Below are 13,163 nucleotides of genomic sequence, written 5' to 3'. Positions count from 1 at the left end.
TATTTATATCTGCCACAAGATATGCAAATTTATAGTGAGCAATATAAATTTCCACCTTAGGCACAAGTTGTGAATGAAACGGGGCAATCTTCTTCATCCAATAAAACTAGTAACTCAGGGACACGACTGATGGCATAAAACGTAATCAAAGTGTAGTTTCTCATCTTTTCGTTTTGAGCTTCTTTAACCTCTTTTCGAAAAAAACGTAATCAAAGTTAGTAAAGCCTAGTCCAGTTAACGGTATTTGGTTGGTGCCCTATGAGGCTATGACTCCAATCACTGCGCTACCGAGGTGAAGGGAGGGGAGGGGACCAGCCAGATCCAGAGCCACTCCAGTCTCCACTTTTCAGGAGAGCAAATTCTATAGATTTTTTACATAAATATTTTTATGAAATTCTGATTCATATTAATTTTTTTTATCTAACGGTTAGTATATATAGGAGAAGGATAAAAGCACATATTATATTAGAAGAAAAAATCTCGAAAAGATCTTTTAAAAAATTCGATCCTACAACTTTTTTTTACTTTTGTGTGTATCAGAGAGCCGAGCGGAGCTGAGCCGGTCAGTGTTCCTCGAGAGGACATCGAATTGACTTGGACGTGTCGTGGCGGGGCCCAGCCCCTCTTAGTGGCGTCACGTCCGTGGCCTGACGGGTGGGCCCGGATAGCCTGCCTGCCTGCCGCCGGCCGGAACAGTGACTCTGTTCTGCCCACGTGTCGAGCATGCGACAGCAACGCCGTGGCCCCTGCCGTCGGCTGTCGTGGAGGCGATCACCATTCAGGCTCCATCGTATGCCGTGTGCAGTGCCGGCTTTTTTCCGAGTTCGACTGACTCTGCATCTCAAAAAAAAAAATACCAATGTTGCTTATTTTGGCCGCTCCACGGCGACCTTGCGAGGGAACATGCCTGTTATTTTGGCAGCCTGTTTAGCCTAGCCAAGACGACTTTTATATTTGTCAACGCTACTTTGGCTTCCACATTCGCACCAAAATCGTACTAAGGCAGCTCCAGAGATACTATCCAATATTAGCAACCGGCTTCAGCAGATGAAGCATCACCTGCTACAGGGATATGATAGGGGTACTAGTATGAATTGTAAAATCAAAAGGTGGGGTATGAGATTTGTTTTTTTTAAAAGCGGAGGTGGGGTGCTTTATGTGGCGGGCGCATTTTATGTGGATCTTTGTGGACGCATTTTTTATAATTAAATAAGAAATCAAGGATGTTTGATAATTATATGACTAAGATGTTTAGCTATATTTATATAAATATATCGCAAACAAAGACGATGGCTTGTGTTGGAAAAAAACAATACTAATTGATGTTGATGTGTCATCGTATTGATCCGTGAAAATTGTGCTAAGATGCATGCAAGAAATTGATGTTAAAAATGTGTTAAAAAGCTAAACAAATGATTCAATGGTTTCATTATAAAACAATGCAGCTAGAAAAAATTTGTCCGCTTATGATGGTTCCAAAGAGTGGAGCAAAAGATATTTCAAATTTGTTAGTCTGAAACGTGGTGTCAAATAACACAACATCACCAAAGCATACATAATCCATGATAGCTTGACCATCTGTCTAGAAGAAATTAGCTATTCGATCATCTACTCATTCAATTATATGGCATAAAAAATAGAATCATCTAATTACTTATTCTTCAAGTATCCCAACAACCTTTGCACATCATTGTATGGCAAATACTCCTTGCCCTCATGACCAATCTGATTATTACAATTCATTCACAAGAAAGGTATATTCACGACTCTTTCGTACCACTACTTGAAAAACTCGTACACTTGAATTGGCTTCATTCTAGCTTCTCTTATTTGACTATTAGTGATTTATCCACCTCTATAATATGTCATTGGGATATCGACTTGTCTGTTTTATTAGGAGTAGTAAGATAATAATAGTATTCAAACACAACCTTTCGGGCTACCTAAACTTTCTTTTGACAAATACCAAATTGAACACGAGCATTACAGGCGTCCTAGTAGTAGCATTTTCTTTCAAAGTGTCATGCTATAAGTGAGCATCTCGTTTTTCTTGGTTACTTCAAATTATATGCTTATGATATATAGTTTTATCTCCTCTTCGTTTTGTACAACTCTTTCTAATACTAATCCCAATCTTCTTGATATAGGAGTTATACATCTCATATGCATCGTTCTTTGATGCAAAACTCATCACAACTTGAGAAACAAGTAAAGTTTGACCATGTATATCGTTCACTTGCAGTATAATGGGACAAAAATTAAAATGATCTAACTACAATAAAAATTTATGTTAGACTCAACTTCATTAGATCGCTTATCGATTCCTTAGATCCCATGGCTTTAGGTATTTCTAAAACTGACATAGCTTGGCAAGAACTATTGGCTTCTCAATTATGCCAAAACGATGCAAATTAGTGTAGGCAGAACGGTTGGCAAGAACAGCTAGTGCACAGGGAAGCAGCTGACATGATCACATGAACCGATAGTGCTCTGTATCGTTTCCTATTCAGGTCGCCTGGATGGTTCATGTCAACTGGTTCACTAGCACAACTGTATTAGAATAGTGCACATCAAGCTAGCTGGATGGTCATGTCAGCTAGTGCGGCACTGGCGCACCTGGATGGTGATCTCGGTAGCGCCGGGCTACTCGTCGGGGACGACGATCTCGGCGATCTCGACGGCACCGGACTGCTCGGTAGGGATGGCTGATAGCAGCGGCAGGGGCGGCGATCTCATCGTGGTCGGCGGGGGCGACGATCTTATCGTGGCCTGCTCTAGGACGACGTCGTGGCGGGGGTCGAGCGCAGCTAGGAGCGCGGCGGCTGGAGGTAGGAGGAGCAGTCCGGGCTGTAGACCACGCCGGCGTGGCGCGAGACGCCTTCGGTGATGACGACGCTTGAGTCGGTGCTCGTAGATAGTTTCCTATTCCCTTTGATCGTTTCCTATTCTATTTGATGTTCTCGGCTCGCGGGTGGGAACAAGAACGGCTCGACTCATTTGGACCATCCCAACCGTTTCTATCTTTGCAGCCTAAAATCTCTTTTCAAAGAGATTCTTTTTTTTCAGATTCGTTCATTTTAGTTTTTTTATTTTAACAATATTTTTTTCTATTTTTTTTTCAACAGATTTCTAATATTCTATTATTTTTTTATAACTGACACGGTGTATACAATATGACTGCAATACGTGATACGTATATATTGTACATGCAATTTTTTTTTATGGGGAGAAGAACTATCGTTGCGCCACCAACCTAAACTTTTTCTGCCATCAATCTTGGTTTTGTTGTTTTCCCAAATTCAAAGAGCAGAGCTGCACGCACGATACTCATTTCATGACGGCAATAAATAATAAACCAGCAATATATAAATGTGTTTTTTACATAAACGGTCTTATTTTCAAACTCATTTCGTCAGTAGCTTGTTGTGTAAGATTCTTCTTATACAAACCAGGAACCACTCGCCTGCTGCTTTCATGGTCACGAGTCTTCTCGTGAAAGCAATTTAGCACATGCATGGTAGATTGCATGGGAAGCTAGTGTGAGTTGCTTGCTCGAGAAGATTGTCATCGCTATAAAAGAAGGCAGCTACCAAAGTAGAGAGACACAATTGCCTCTGTATTTCATATGTACACAATGAGCTCATCTACATCTAAAGATTCGTTCATGTTCTCATCAAACTTGAGAGACGATGGGGATGAATTGATGTTGCTAGTCACCATCGAGGAGAAAGAGTTTGCTGTATAAGATCACACACGTCAGCGTGGCTCCGTGCTAGGACATACAATCATAGATCGTGGGCATTAGGAAAGTGCTGCTAGGCTATTATGGGACTACTTTGTTGACATCCTAATATATGGTGATATATTGTTCTGTCGTAGGTGAGACCATCTTCCCTACTAACATATTTATAAGTTGTGGTGCATACTAACAATTATTAACTCTCCAAGGTTTCGTATGAGTCGACTATTGTTCTTAGAATCGTCGCTGCTACGGAGAACCATGACACATGGTTTCAGCAGAAGAGGGATGCCACTGGGAAGCTGGGTCTAAGCCCACTCCAAAAGATAACAGCTACCATACGGCAACTGTCATATAGAGTCAATGCAGACGCAGTGGATGAGTATGTTTGGATTGGGGGTAGCACAACGATGCTCGCTTTGACAAAGTTTGTGCAATCTATGGTCTTACTTTTCTCGGATCAGTACCTCTGTACTCCCACTGCAGAGAATACTGCTCAACTATTAGCTATTGGTGAGCAGAGAGGGTTCCTCGGGATATTGGGGAGCATTGACTACATGCATTAGGTTTGGAAGAACTGCCCGAAAGCGTGGCATAACACATATACCGGTCATACGCACAAACCCTCCATAGTTATGGAGGCGGTTACATCATAAGATCTATGAATATAATATGCTTTCTTTGGAATGCTCAGTGATCTGAGTGACATAAATGTTTTGCACCGTTCTAACATTTTTAGCAGGTTCACAGACGAGACTGTGCCTCTTGTGTCATACACCATTAATTGTAACACGTATAACATGGGCTACTATCTAGGTGATAAAATTTACCCCGAATGGGGCGACCATAGTGAATCCAATTCAGCATCAAGAGGGAACAAGAGCATGCATTTCTTCCTCATGTAAGCATCAGTCCGGAAAGATGTTGAACACGCATTTGGCATCTTCTGGTTGAGGTTTGCCATAATTCGCGGTCCAGGAAGAATTTGGAAAGAAAGCACATTGCACAACATTATGATCGCATGTGTCATAATGCATAATATAATAATTGTGGACGAGAGGGGCGACACCGATGGAGGTGTATGATTACATGGGCGAGAAAGCGACAGTAAGTCGCGATCCAGACCAAGCCATCTTTCAGCACATAGAAATCACTAAAGCAATCAGGAACTAGACATTGCACCACCAACTGCGTGATGATCTGGTGGAGCACCTATGGAGTCATCATGGAGCATAGTAGATCGGTAATCACGTTCTGTCTAGATCATGCATCGTTGTTGGTAGGTCAGTCATCGTAATGTAGTGTAACATGCATTTAAATCATGTCAGTTGCAATGTTAGGCATCGTAATGTAACGTAATGTGAGTTTTAGTTCTGTCAGTTGCAATGCTAAGTCACTGTTAATGTCTGAAGGATTTGTATCATTATTATGTACCTTCTGTGAAGAATCGCATGTCTGCAATGAACTAGGCTTTCTCTGACATCGATTTGGTTGCAATGAACTAAGCTTATACAAACTACTAGCTTATTTGATAACCCTATGTGTGACAAGTTTCTACTCCTTGATCGATAAAAGTCTCGTGCACTTCGGCCTATGACCACTCTAACATCTCATCATCATTTTTGTCGATCATATGCACATTTGGAGAACCTGATGCCTGATAATATAAATCACAAATGCTAAAATCGGTCGGTGAGTTCTTTCCTGCCCACTCTAAAAAGCATATTTTCTCTGTTTTTTTTCTTTAGTAATAGAAAGTACCAACCAAATGAACTAGCAATATGGAGTACTATCTTTTGCTAACCTGTAGGTTTGTGCCCGACTTTTTGGCACATTGGATCGACATACAAGTCGAGTTTCTTCGTCCAAATATGACTGAATCTGCATATATGCTAGAACATTTTCTAAGACACCAATGTGCAAGTCCATACAACACATAGACCCTCGCTGCAATCTAGGTGACTAGAATGGAGTTCTCGCAAATCCACACACAGGTATAAAGTTTGGAAATTATTATGCATAGGTAGACAATACAAAGAGTTATCATAAATTTGACAAAAACACCTTGCAAAGACGTAATCAACAAGCGTCTATGAGTTCTGTTATACGGCACTCCATCGCGCCAAAATCTCTTACTGCCTCTTCTATAGTATCCTCTAAGGAGATCATAGGTAGCATTTGTTTGGAGAATGAAGTGAGATAGATGACCTCATCTATGTATTTAAAGATAAGATGATTTCAGATATTTGTTTAGTTAGAGGAATAAAATCATCCTATTTTAGAATCTCGGACCTAACATTATTCTCACGTTTCGAGGGAAATATCTATGTTCAAGAAACTTTCTAAAATACTCTCGTTCAACGTCTAAAGAAATATTCTCTAATAAAAGTCATCTCATTCTACAGGGCTCTCTAACCAAATGTCGGAAAATAGCATAAAATCATGGTATCCTATTTTGTTCTCTAATCAAACATTAATTTGATGTGCCGGCTCGGCAACTTTAAAGTGTATATTTAGACGGACATATGACGCCCATGTAAGCGGTGCTACAGGAACAGGAGGAGGAGGTTCTGGGCACCGCTCCATACAAATCCATCCCCCCTCCCTCTTTGTGCAGTGTGCTGCCGCGCTTCCCTCGGAGCCCTGCCTCCCTCCCACCTCACCTCACCTCACTCCCTGCCCCTCTCTGCTTCACTTCACGCTCTCGCATTCGCCCCTGCGCTTGCATTTCCACCGACCATATCAGCTTCGCTCAGATCTCCATGGGCTGCTTCCTGTCCAAGCCGGCGGGCCCGCTGCCGCCCAACGACGCCGCCGCGCTCCCCGCCGACAACCCCGCAGATCCCGGTAAGCGAGCCCGCCGCCATTGCCGCCGCCGCTGATGCTGCGTAAACCCTAACCCCCTTCCCCAACGCGCGCATCGAATCCGTCTAATCGAATGCATCTGCGGGCGCTTTGTTTGTTTCCATCGCAGAGGCGGCGAACGGCGGCGCGGACGGGGGAGGCGACAGCGACGACAAGGACGCGGCGAAGCGGGCGGTGCCGACGTTCAGGGAGTTCGCGCTGGCCGAGCTGCGCGCCGCCACCAAGGGATTCAGCGCCGACGTCATCGTCTCCGAGAGCGGCGAGAAGGCGCCCAACGTCGTCTACCGCGGCCGACTCGACGGGGGGCGGCTCATCGCCGTCAAGCGCTTCTCGCGCCTCTCCTGGCCCGACCCGCAGCAGTTCCTCGTACGCTACATATAGCCCGCGCTGATTGCTTACTTCGTTTGATTCGATCCCCTTCCGGATCTCGCAATGCGACGCGAAACGATGCATTGTTGTTGTTGCTGCAGGCGGAGGCCGCGGGGGTGGGAAAGGTGCGGCACAAGCGCCTCGTCAACCTCATTGGCTGCTGCGCCGAGGGTGACGAGAGGCTGCTCGTCGCCGAGTACATGCCCAACGACACCCTCTCCAAGCATCTCTTCCACTGTACGTGCTCACCGCCACGCCTCTCTCCCTACCCCTACCCCTACCCCTACCCCTACCCCCACCCCTCAGTATCCATATCCACTTGCTTGTATAGTTGCTGCTGTTACGGCGTGTTGTCGTCTGTGGTTGCCTACTAATGATCATCCTCGGAGGTTGGATCGGATCGCATCGAGCCACCAACCATGAATCTTCCCTGCATTAACTCAACAGCTTAGTGCACCTTTTGTCCTTCACCGTTGCTGCATTTGACTTGTGCGGGCCATGCAAAACAGATGTGATTAGCCCGGACTAGGTGGGTGTGTCCAGTCCAGCCCACATTTTCTCCCTTTGTTTGACTGTGCGGCCGACTTCCTTTTTTTGTACAGGGGATAAGCAGCCATTACCATGGGAAATGCGGTTGAGGGTTGCATATTACATTGTGCAAGCACTCGACCATTGCAATGCGGAGAACCGGAAAATCTACCATGACTTGAATGCTTATAGAGTACTTTTTGATGAGGTATGTGCGAGTTTGCTAGCAGCTTCTAGTCTAACTACATTTTTCTGCTGACTTTTGCATTGTAGCTTCTTTTGCCACTCTTTGAACACTAAAATTTGCTCAGTACAGTTTACTTCATGAAATTTTCCCGACCTCTGTGGCCACCTAAGGATTTTTTCACTTGTTATAACTAATTTTTGTTTCCTATCAGGAAGGTGATCCTCGCTTGTCAAGTTTTGGACTAATGAAGAACAGCCGTGATGGAAAAAGTTATAGTACCAACCTGGCTTACACTCCCCCAGAGTTTCTAAGAACAGGTAATAACTAGCTTAGTTCTTACTAGTTATTATCACATTCATGATTAGCTGATACCGTGGTGATGCCCTGTGCAGATCCACATGTGAACTTATTATAAGCTTAATGGTTATATGTTAGCAGATTTGTGGTGTCTATGACATTAAGTTATGAACCTCTAGTAAGCTATGTTTCTCTTGAGAATACACTTGTAAAATTTCTCGTTTCCTGAGTGTCAGTAAATATATACCTTTTGGGTCACGGTTAATTGTTTGCAGCTTTATATTCTTCGATCCCTACTACTGCTTACAGTAGCTATTTTGGACCACACTGAATAATCTGTGCTTCAATCTTGAATGGCAGGCAGAGTAATCCCCGAGAGTGTGATATATAGCTACGGAACTGTCCTGTTGGATCTTTTGAGCGGGAAACACATTCCTCCTAGTCATGTATGCTTCATTTGAAACTTTGCTTTGCTTTTTCTCAAGAAGAGTATCTTTATAGAATATCTGTTAGCGTTTCCCTTTCATCACATTGCTTGTTGGTAGAATGTTTGCATTGATGGACTGCTGTGAGCTTTGGACCATGAACTCACAGCTATTGGCTAGGTACTAGATTTCCATTATATACGATGAGCACAATACTACCTTTTCTTGACTATTTCACTAACAAAGTGCACTCATATAACAGAACAGAATGATTGAGAACATATGCTAGGCGTTGTATTGGTATATTCCAATGTTGTTATATTAATGAATTTCTCATTTTATTTGGTTTATTGGAACTCCAGGCATTAGATTTAATAAGAGGAAAGAATATACTGTTGCTGATGGATTCTTCCTTAGAAGGGCAGTATGCTAATGAAGATGCTTCGAAACTGGTTGATCTTGCATCGAAATGTTTGCAGTTTGAAGCTAGGGACAGACCGAACATAAAGTATCTCTTGTCTTCTGTTGGTCCTCTTCAGAAGCAAAAGGAGGTAAATAACTAGAGCTCTTTCTTCCAGGTGTTCCTTTTTTCCCCCTTCATTGCCTCCAGTAACATTGCCCATCCTGTTATGAATCCTAATTTAGGTAGCATCGTATGTGTTAATGGGCATTACAAAATCCGCGTCAGTATTGCCAACTATTCTTTCTCCACTTGGGAAGGCCTGCGCCGGAATGGATCTTACAGCAGTGCATGATATTTTGCTCAAAACAGGTTATAAAGATGATGAAGGTGCCGAAAGTGAGGTAACTTACAATCAATTTTAGTCCCCCCCCCCTATGATGCATTCTGACGTATGCCATCAATTTGTGATGAAGTTTCCTTGGCCTTCTGATCTTCTTTGCTTTTAGTGTCCTCTTGACTCATCAAGTTTTTTCTTTAAAAATCTTTTTCTGGTTGTCAAGCTTCCTGTTCCTTCCACTCAGAGCTTTGCAGCATTGCATGGTTAGAATAAAGAAGAAATTTTGAAGGCACGTCATGTGCATGTAGAATGTGAATTGTGTATCTGTGACGTTCTCTCTTGGCTATGTAGAGAAGTTGACTTGTCTAAAATATATTATTGCTTGTCTTAGTCCAAAAGGCAAATAATTTTGTGTGGAATAACCATGCATTTTATCAGTGTTTAATTGGGAGGTTGTACTGTTCACTAGACTTTAGACTCCTTTTTCACATTTTATTGTGTGTGCAGAATCCAACATGTACTTTAAAACCTTATTCTTTGTGTTTTTACTTGCTCAAATATTTAGAAATTACGAAGTCCTACCTATTTGTTTTGTTAAGATAAAGCCAAATTTATCTGGTGCATGTTTATGCTGCTGTAAAAACTGAAGTTATCCTTTCAAGAATGGACCCAGCAAGTGCAAGAGATGCTGAATACAAAGAAGTTTGGTGATATTGCATTTAGAGACAAGGATTTCAAGACTGCAATTGACTACTACTCAAAGGTATCTAAATCCCTGTTCTCTTCATTTCTGTTTAACTATGCTAGCAGACTATCACAATGTCCATGCAGTTCTTCTTTATGATAGTTTGGATTCGATGAAAGTTGTGGTGGGGCTTTAATACAGAAAGAAATAACCATCTCATGTAACTGCCAAACTGGTCAACAATTCAATATTCCTAACTGGTTTGGCCCTCAGCCTGTTAGCTCAAGTGCTTAGCCCCACATGTGACATGGATTTTACTTCCTCACTCTTGTTGTAATGCTTCTAAAACATTGTATTTGTGACTTATACATGCTTTCTGAATCTGTATCTCCTGAAATATGACAAGCCCGTTTGCTGTGATGCAGCTAGTTGCAATGATGCAATCGCCTTCAGCTACAGTTTTTGCCAGGCGCAGTTTTTCCTACTTGATGAATGGGCAAGCGGAGCTTGCTCTCCGGGACGCAATGCAGGCCCAGGTCTGCATGCCCGAGTGGCCTACAGCCTTCTACCTCCAAGCCCTTGCTCTCTCAAAGCTCGGCATGGAAACCGACGCACAGGACATGCTCAATGACGGAGCCACGTTTGAGGCCAAGAAGCAAAACAGCTGGCGTAGTTAGGGACCATGGTCACGGCTTCCCTATACCGTTGCCTTTTGAAAGAGAAGGTACAATGGTGAGTGTCCAAATTGTTCACTGGGGCGTCTGTTGCACTACTAGGAGTGGGATTGAAATGCAGCATTTTATTGTGCAATCTCCGCCCGAATGTCGATAATGAGTGGTGTTGTTGTGACCTGGAATGGAAGATAAAAGAAGGGGCATGCAGTGCATATCCTCTTCTGTGAGTTGCACGTTGTTTCACTTCGCGAGTGATGGCAGCAGGATCTGCTGATCATTGCAATTGCAATGCTCCTCTGGAGAGAAGATTGTTGTAATTATGGGGATGCTTTCTAACATTTTCTTCTCCTTTTTCGTTTCTATTGGAATCTTTGGGCCAGAGGACACGAGTGGTGTGGGAAAAAGGCGGGTTCCTTGTGATTAGCTAAGGAGAATAAACTAGAGCCATCTGAATTCCATTCAATTCTAGTAGCATATTTTTATGTGCTGCCTTTTCTCTTCTTGAACAGTTATGATGTGCTGCTTGATTCTTGGCCGATCTTCATTGGTCATTTGCATTCTGAGGGCTTGCTGAGCTGTTTATCATTTCAAAATAGCACATACCGGCAACTATGATATGATGTGACATATGGAGCGCTGGTCGCCGTAGGAACTAGCATAATTTTGACTGTCGTCAGTGGTGTCTCGAACTCGTAAGGTTCTTTTTAGAAGAAATCGCCGCAATTTTGCATGCAATCTTTGCAAATTTCACGAATTCTGGCAAAATTTTATCCTGACACTAGAATTACTACGAAATTCCATTAATACCAGTTAAAATGTTTAGATCACAACTCAATAGAAAAGATTAATTAGAAGCACAAGAAATTATGATGTTTCGTTGCTTCTTAAAAAAAATGTCTCCCTACAGGAAAAATAAACTATTTGTCGTCACTTGGCAGGAAAAGCAGAAAAGAGAGTCAGAAAAATAAAGCGATTGAGAGAGATGCATGGGGTCCTCGTCCCTTCGAAATTCAACTTGATGGTTCCTGCACGACTTGGAGCATTATATTTTGTTTGTTTGTTTTGTGTGCACTAACTCGCATCCAAACAATAACGAAAACATTACAAAAAGAGTTGCTCGCCGAAAGTGTAGCAGCAGAAAGTGACTGCTCTCACTTTCAGCAGACTTATTCACCGACCATCAGCTGCTGACATACACTATGAAACTCGATACTAGCTTACAGTTGTAATCACTTGAAGCGTGGAAGCATGTTTGTAACACGAGAAATTTATATAGAAAATTGTAATTTATGTGGAAATCTAAAGATTTTCCCGCATTTTTAAAGGCATAAGCTACTATTGTTGAGGTGTTGTCGTGAGCACGTTGTAGACATCAAGGGCCTGTTTGAATAAACTTTATACGATTGCATTCTATCATATGTGGCAAGACACACACACAATGATTAGCAGACAAGAAGTACCAAATCGTTTCTGTTCCTCAACAATGATTACAACGAGTATCACGGAAGACACCAATTCTTCACAAGATGGCCCCCTGATTTGGCTGATCACGACTACTTTTGTATCGGGCAACTCTTAGACGATTTCTCCTGATGCCTTCCACTCTCAAACTCCTTGTCCTTTCCTCAGCCATAAGCCTACGCTTACAAGCCAATTCGTGCAAGTCACTGCCAACTTTTTTCAACCATTTATATTGAGACTAAGATAGCGGAGTTTGGAGACTTGGGACTATAGGACCAAAGGATGTGATGCTGAGACAAGAAGCCAAGTAGTTGTCTATACAGATGGAAACGGTGTGGCATGCATGCAAGAAGAGGCAGGGTTGGCATGCAACAAGTGTACGAACGAGGTAGATGTTAATCAATGGTATGGCTTCAGGAAGCAATAGATGTCCCATTAGTGGTAGATCTCATGTTGGAGTCATTGTTCAGGGTGTTAAAAATTCAATTACTGGGTACCCTTTTGTCTCTTTTACTCACGTCCCTAGCCGGTGTAACGAGGCAGCTCATGTTATACTAGGAATGCAAGTTTTAATTCTTATTTTTATTGGATCGATCCTAACTTGCTCGATTAAATAAAGATACACTTACACTTAATTGCTACGTAAAGAGACATGAACTAAAATAATAATCTAAACTAACTATTAATTAGATACCTCCTTATATCCCTATGTTATAACTAAGCTAGCTGATCAATTTATACTAGTTTAGTTTGGTTTAATGAGCCTCCGGAGATGATCCTGATCATACTTTTGTAATGATCGGTTAGTTTAATATAATGCTGCCTTTATTTTAAAAAGTGTTCCATTAGTAGGTACAACACGTGACTAATACTAGTACTAATGTGCATCTCATAATCAACATCTCTAAATTCGTTTGCAATTCAGTCCACCTATAGAGCAGGTTTACATACGTATAACACATTTTACATTTTTATCATCGTTTCGTGTAAAAAGATTACCTCGAAGATGCTATATTTGTAGCGTGAAGGCTTATAAACTAGCCATAACCTATCTAAACTATTAAGATGGTATTAAATACATCACGCCGGAACACTTGGCTATACGAGTCAAAATAAAAAAACACTAATGAAATTACATATTTTCTCTTTTTTTTTAAAAACCTGCGCTAGTCGCCGGTATTTGATCAGCTGGA

The 13,163-nt window shown here is 42.1% G+C and overlaps 1 protein-coding gene across 2 annotated transcripts; it reads left to right on the top strand.

Moving 5' to 3' along the window:
* Window positions 1-6,293: 6,293 nt before the first annotated feature.
* Window positions 6,294-10,991, top strand: LOC133903941 (serine/threonine-protein kinase BSK2-like). 2 transcript variants are annotated; one of them, XM_062345438.1, is made up of 10 exons: window positions 6,294-6,586; window positions 6,714-6,970; window positions 7,075-7,210; window positions 7,576-7,709; window positions 7,900-8,005; window positions 8,346-8,431; window positions 8,773-8,961; window positions 9,056-9,214; window positions 9,824-9,913; window positions 10,261-10,991. In XM_062345438.1, the coding sequence occupies exons 1-10, from the start codon at window positions 6,502-6,504 to the stop codon at window positions 10,510-10,512; spliced, it is 1,494 nt and encodes a 497-aa protein (XP_062201422.1). In that variant the 5' UTR covers window positions 6,294-6,501; the 3' UTR covers window positions 10,513-10,991. The 2 variants fall into 2 exon arrangements, with proteins under 2 accessions (XP_062201422.1, XP_062201421.1); XM_062345437.1 differs by having other exon boundaries at window positions 9,800-9,913.
* The last annotated feature ends 2,172 nt before the right edge of the window (window positions 10,992-13,163 follow it).

This window comes from Phragmites australis, chromosome 21 (assembly GCF_958298935.1).
Source record: "Phragmites australis chromosome 21, lpPhrAust1.1, whole genome shotgun sequence".
In the NCBI taxonomy this organism is placed as follows: domain Eukaryota; kingdom Viridiplantae; phylum Streptophyta; class Magnoliopsida; order Poales; family Poaceae; genus Phragmites; species Phragmites australis.
The sequence above is the reverse complement of the archived record's forward strand: the minus strand, read 5'-3'. Positions and strand labels throughout refer to the sequence as shown.

Coding starts and splice junctions, on each gene's coding strand:
- LOC133903941 (XM_062345437.1), top strand. CDS start 6,502: ATGGGCTGCTTCCTGTCCAAGCCGGCGGGCCCGCTGCCGCCCAACGAC. Junction 6,587..6,713: donor CGACAACCCCGCAGATCCCG/GTAAGCGAGCCC, acceptor TTTCCATCGCAG/AGGCGGCGAACGGCGGCGCG. Junction 8,432..8,772: donor AACACATTCCTCCTAGTCAT/GTATGCTTCATT, acceptor TTGGAACTCCAG/GCATTAGATTTAATAAGAGG.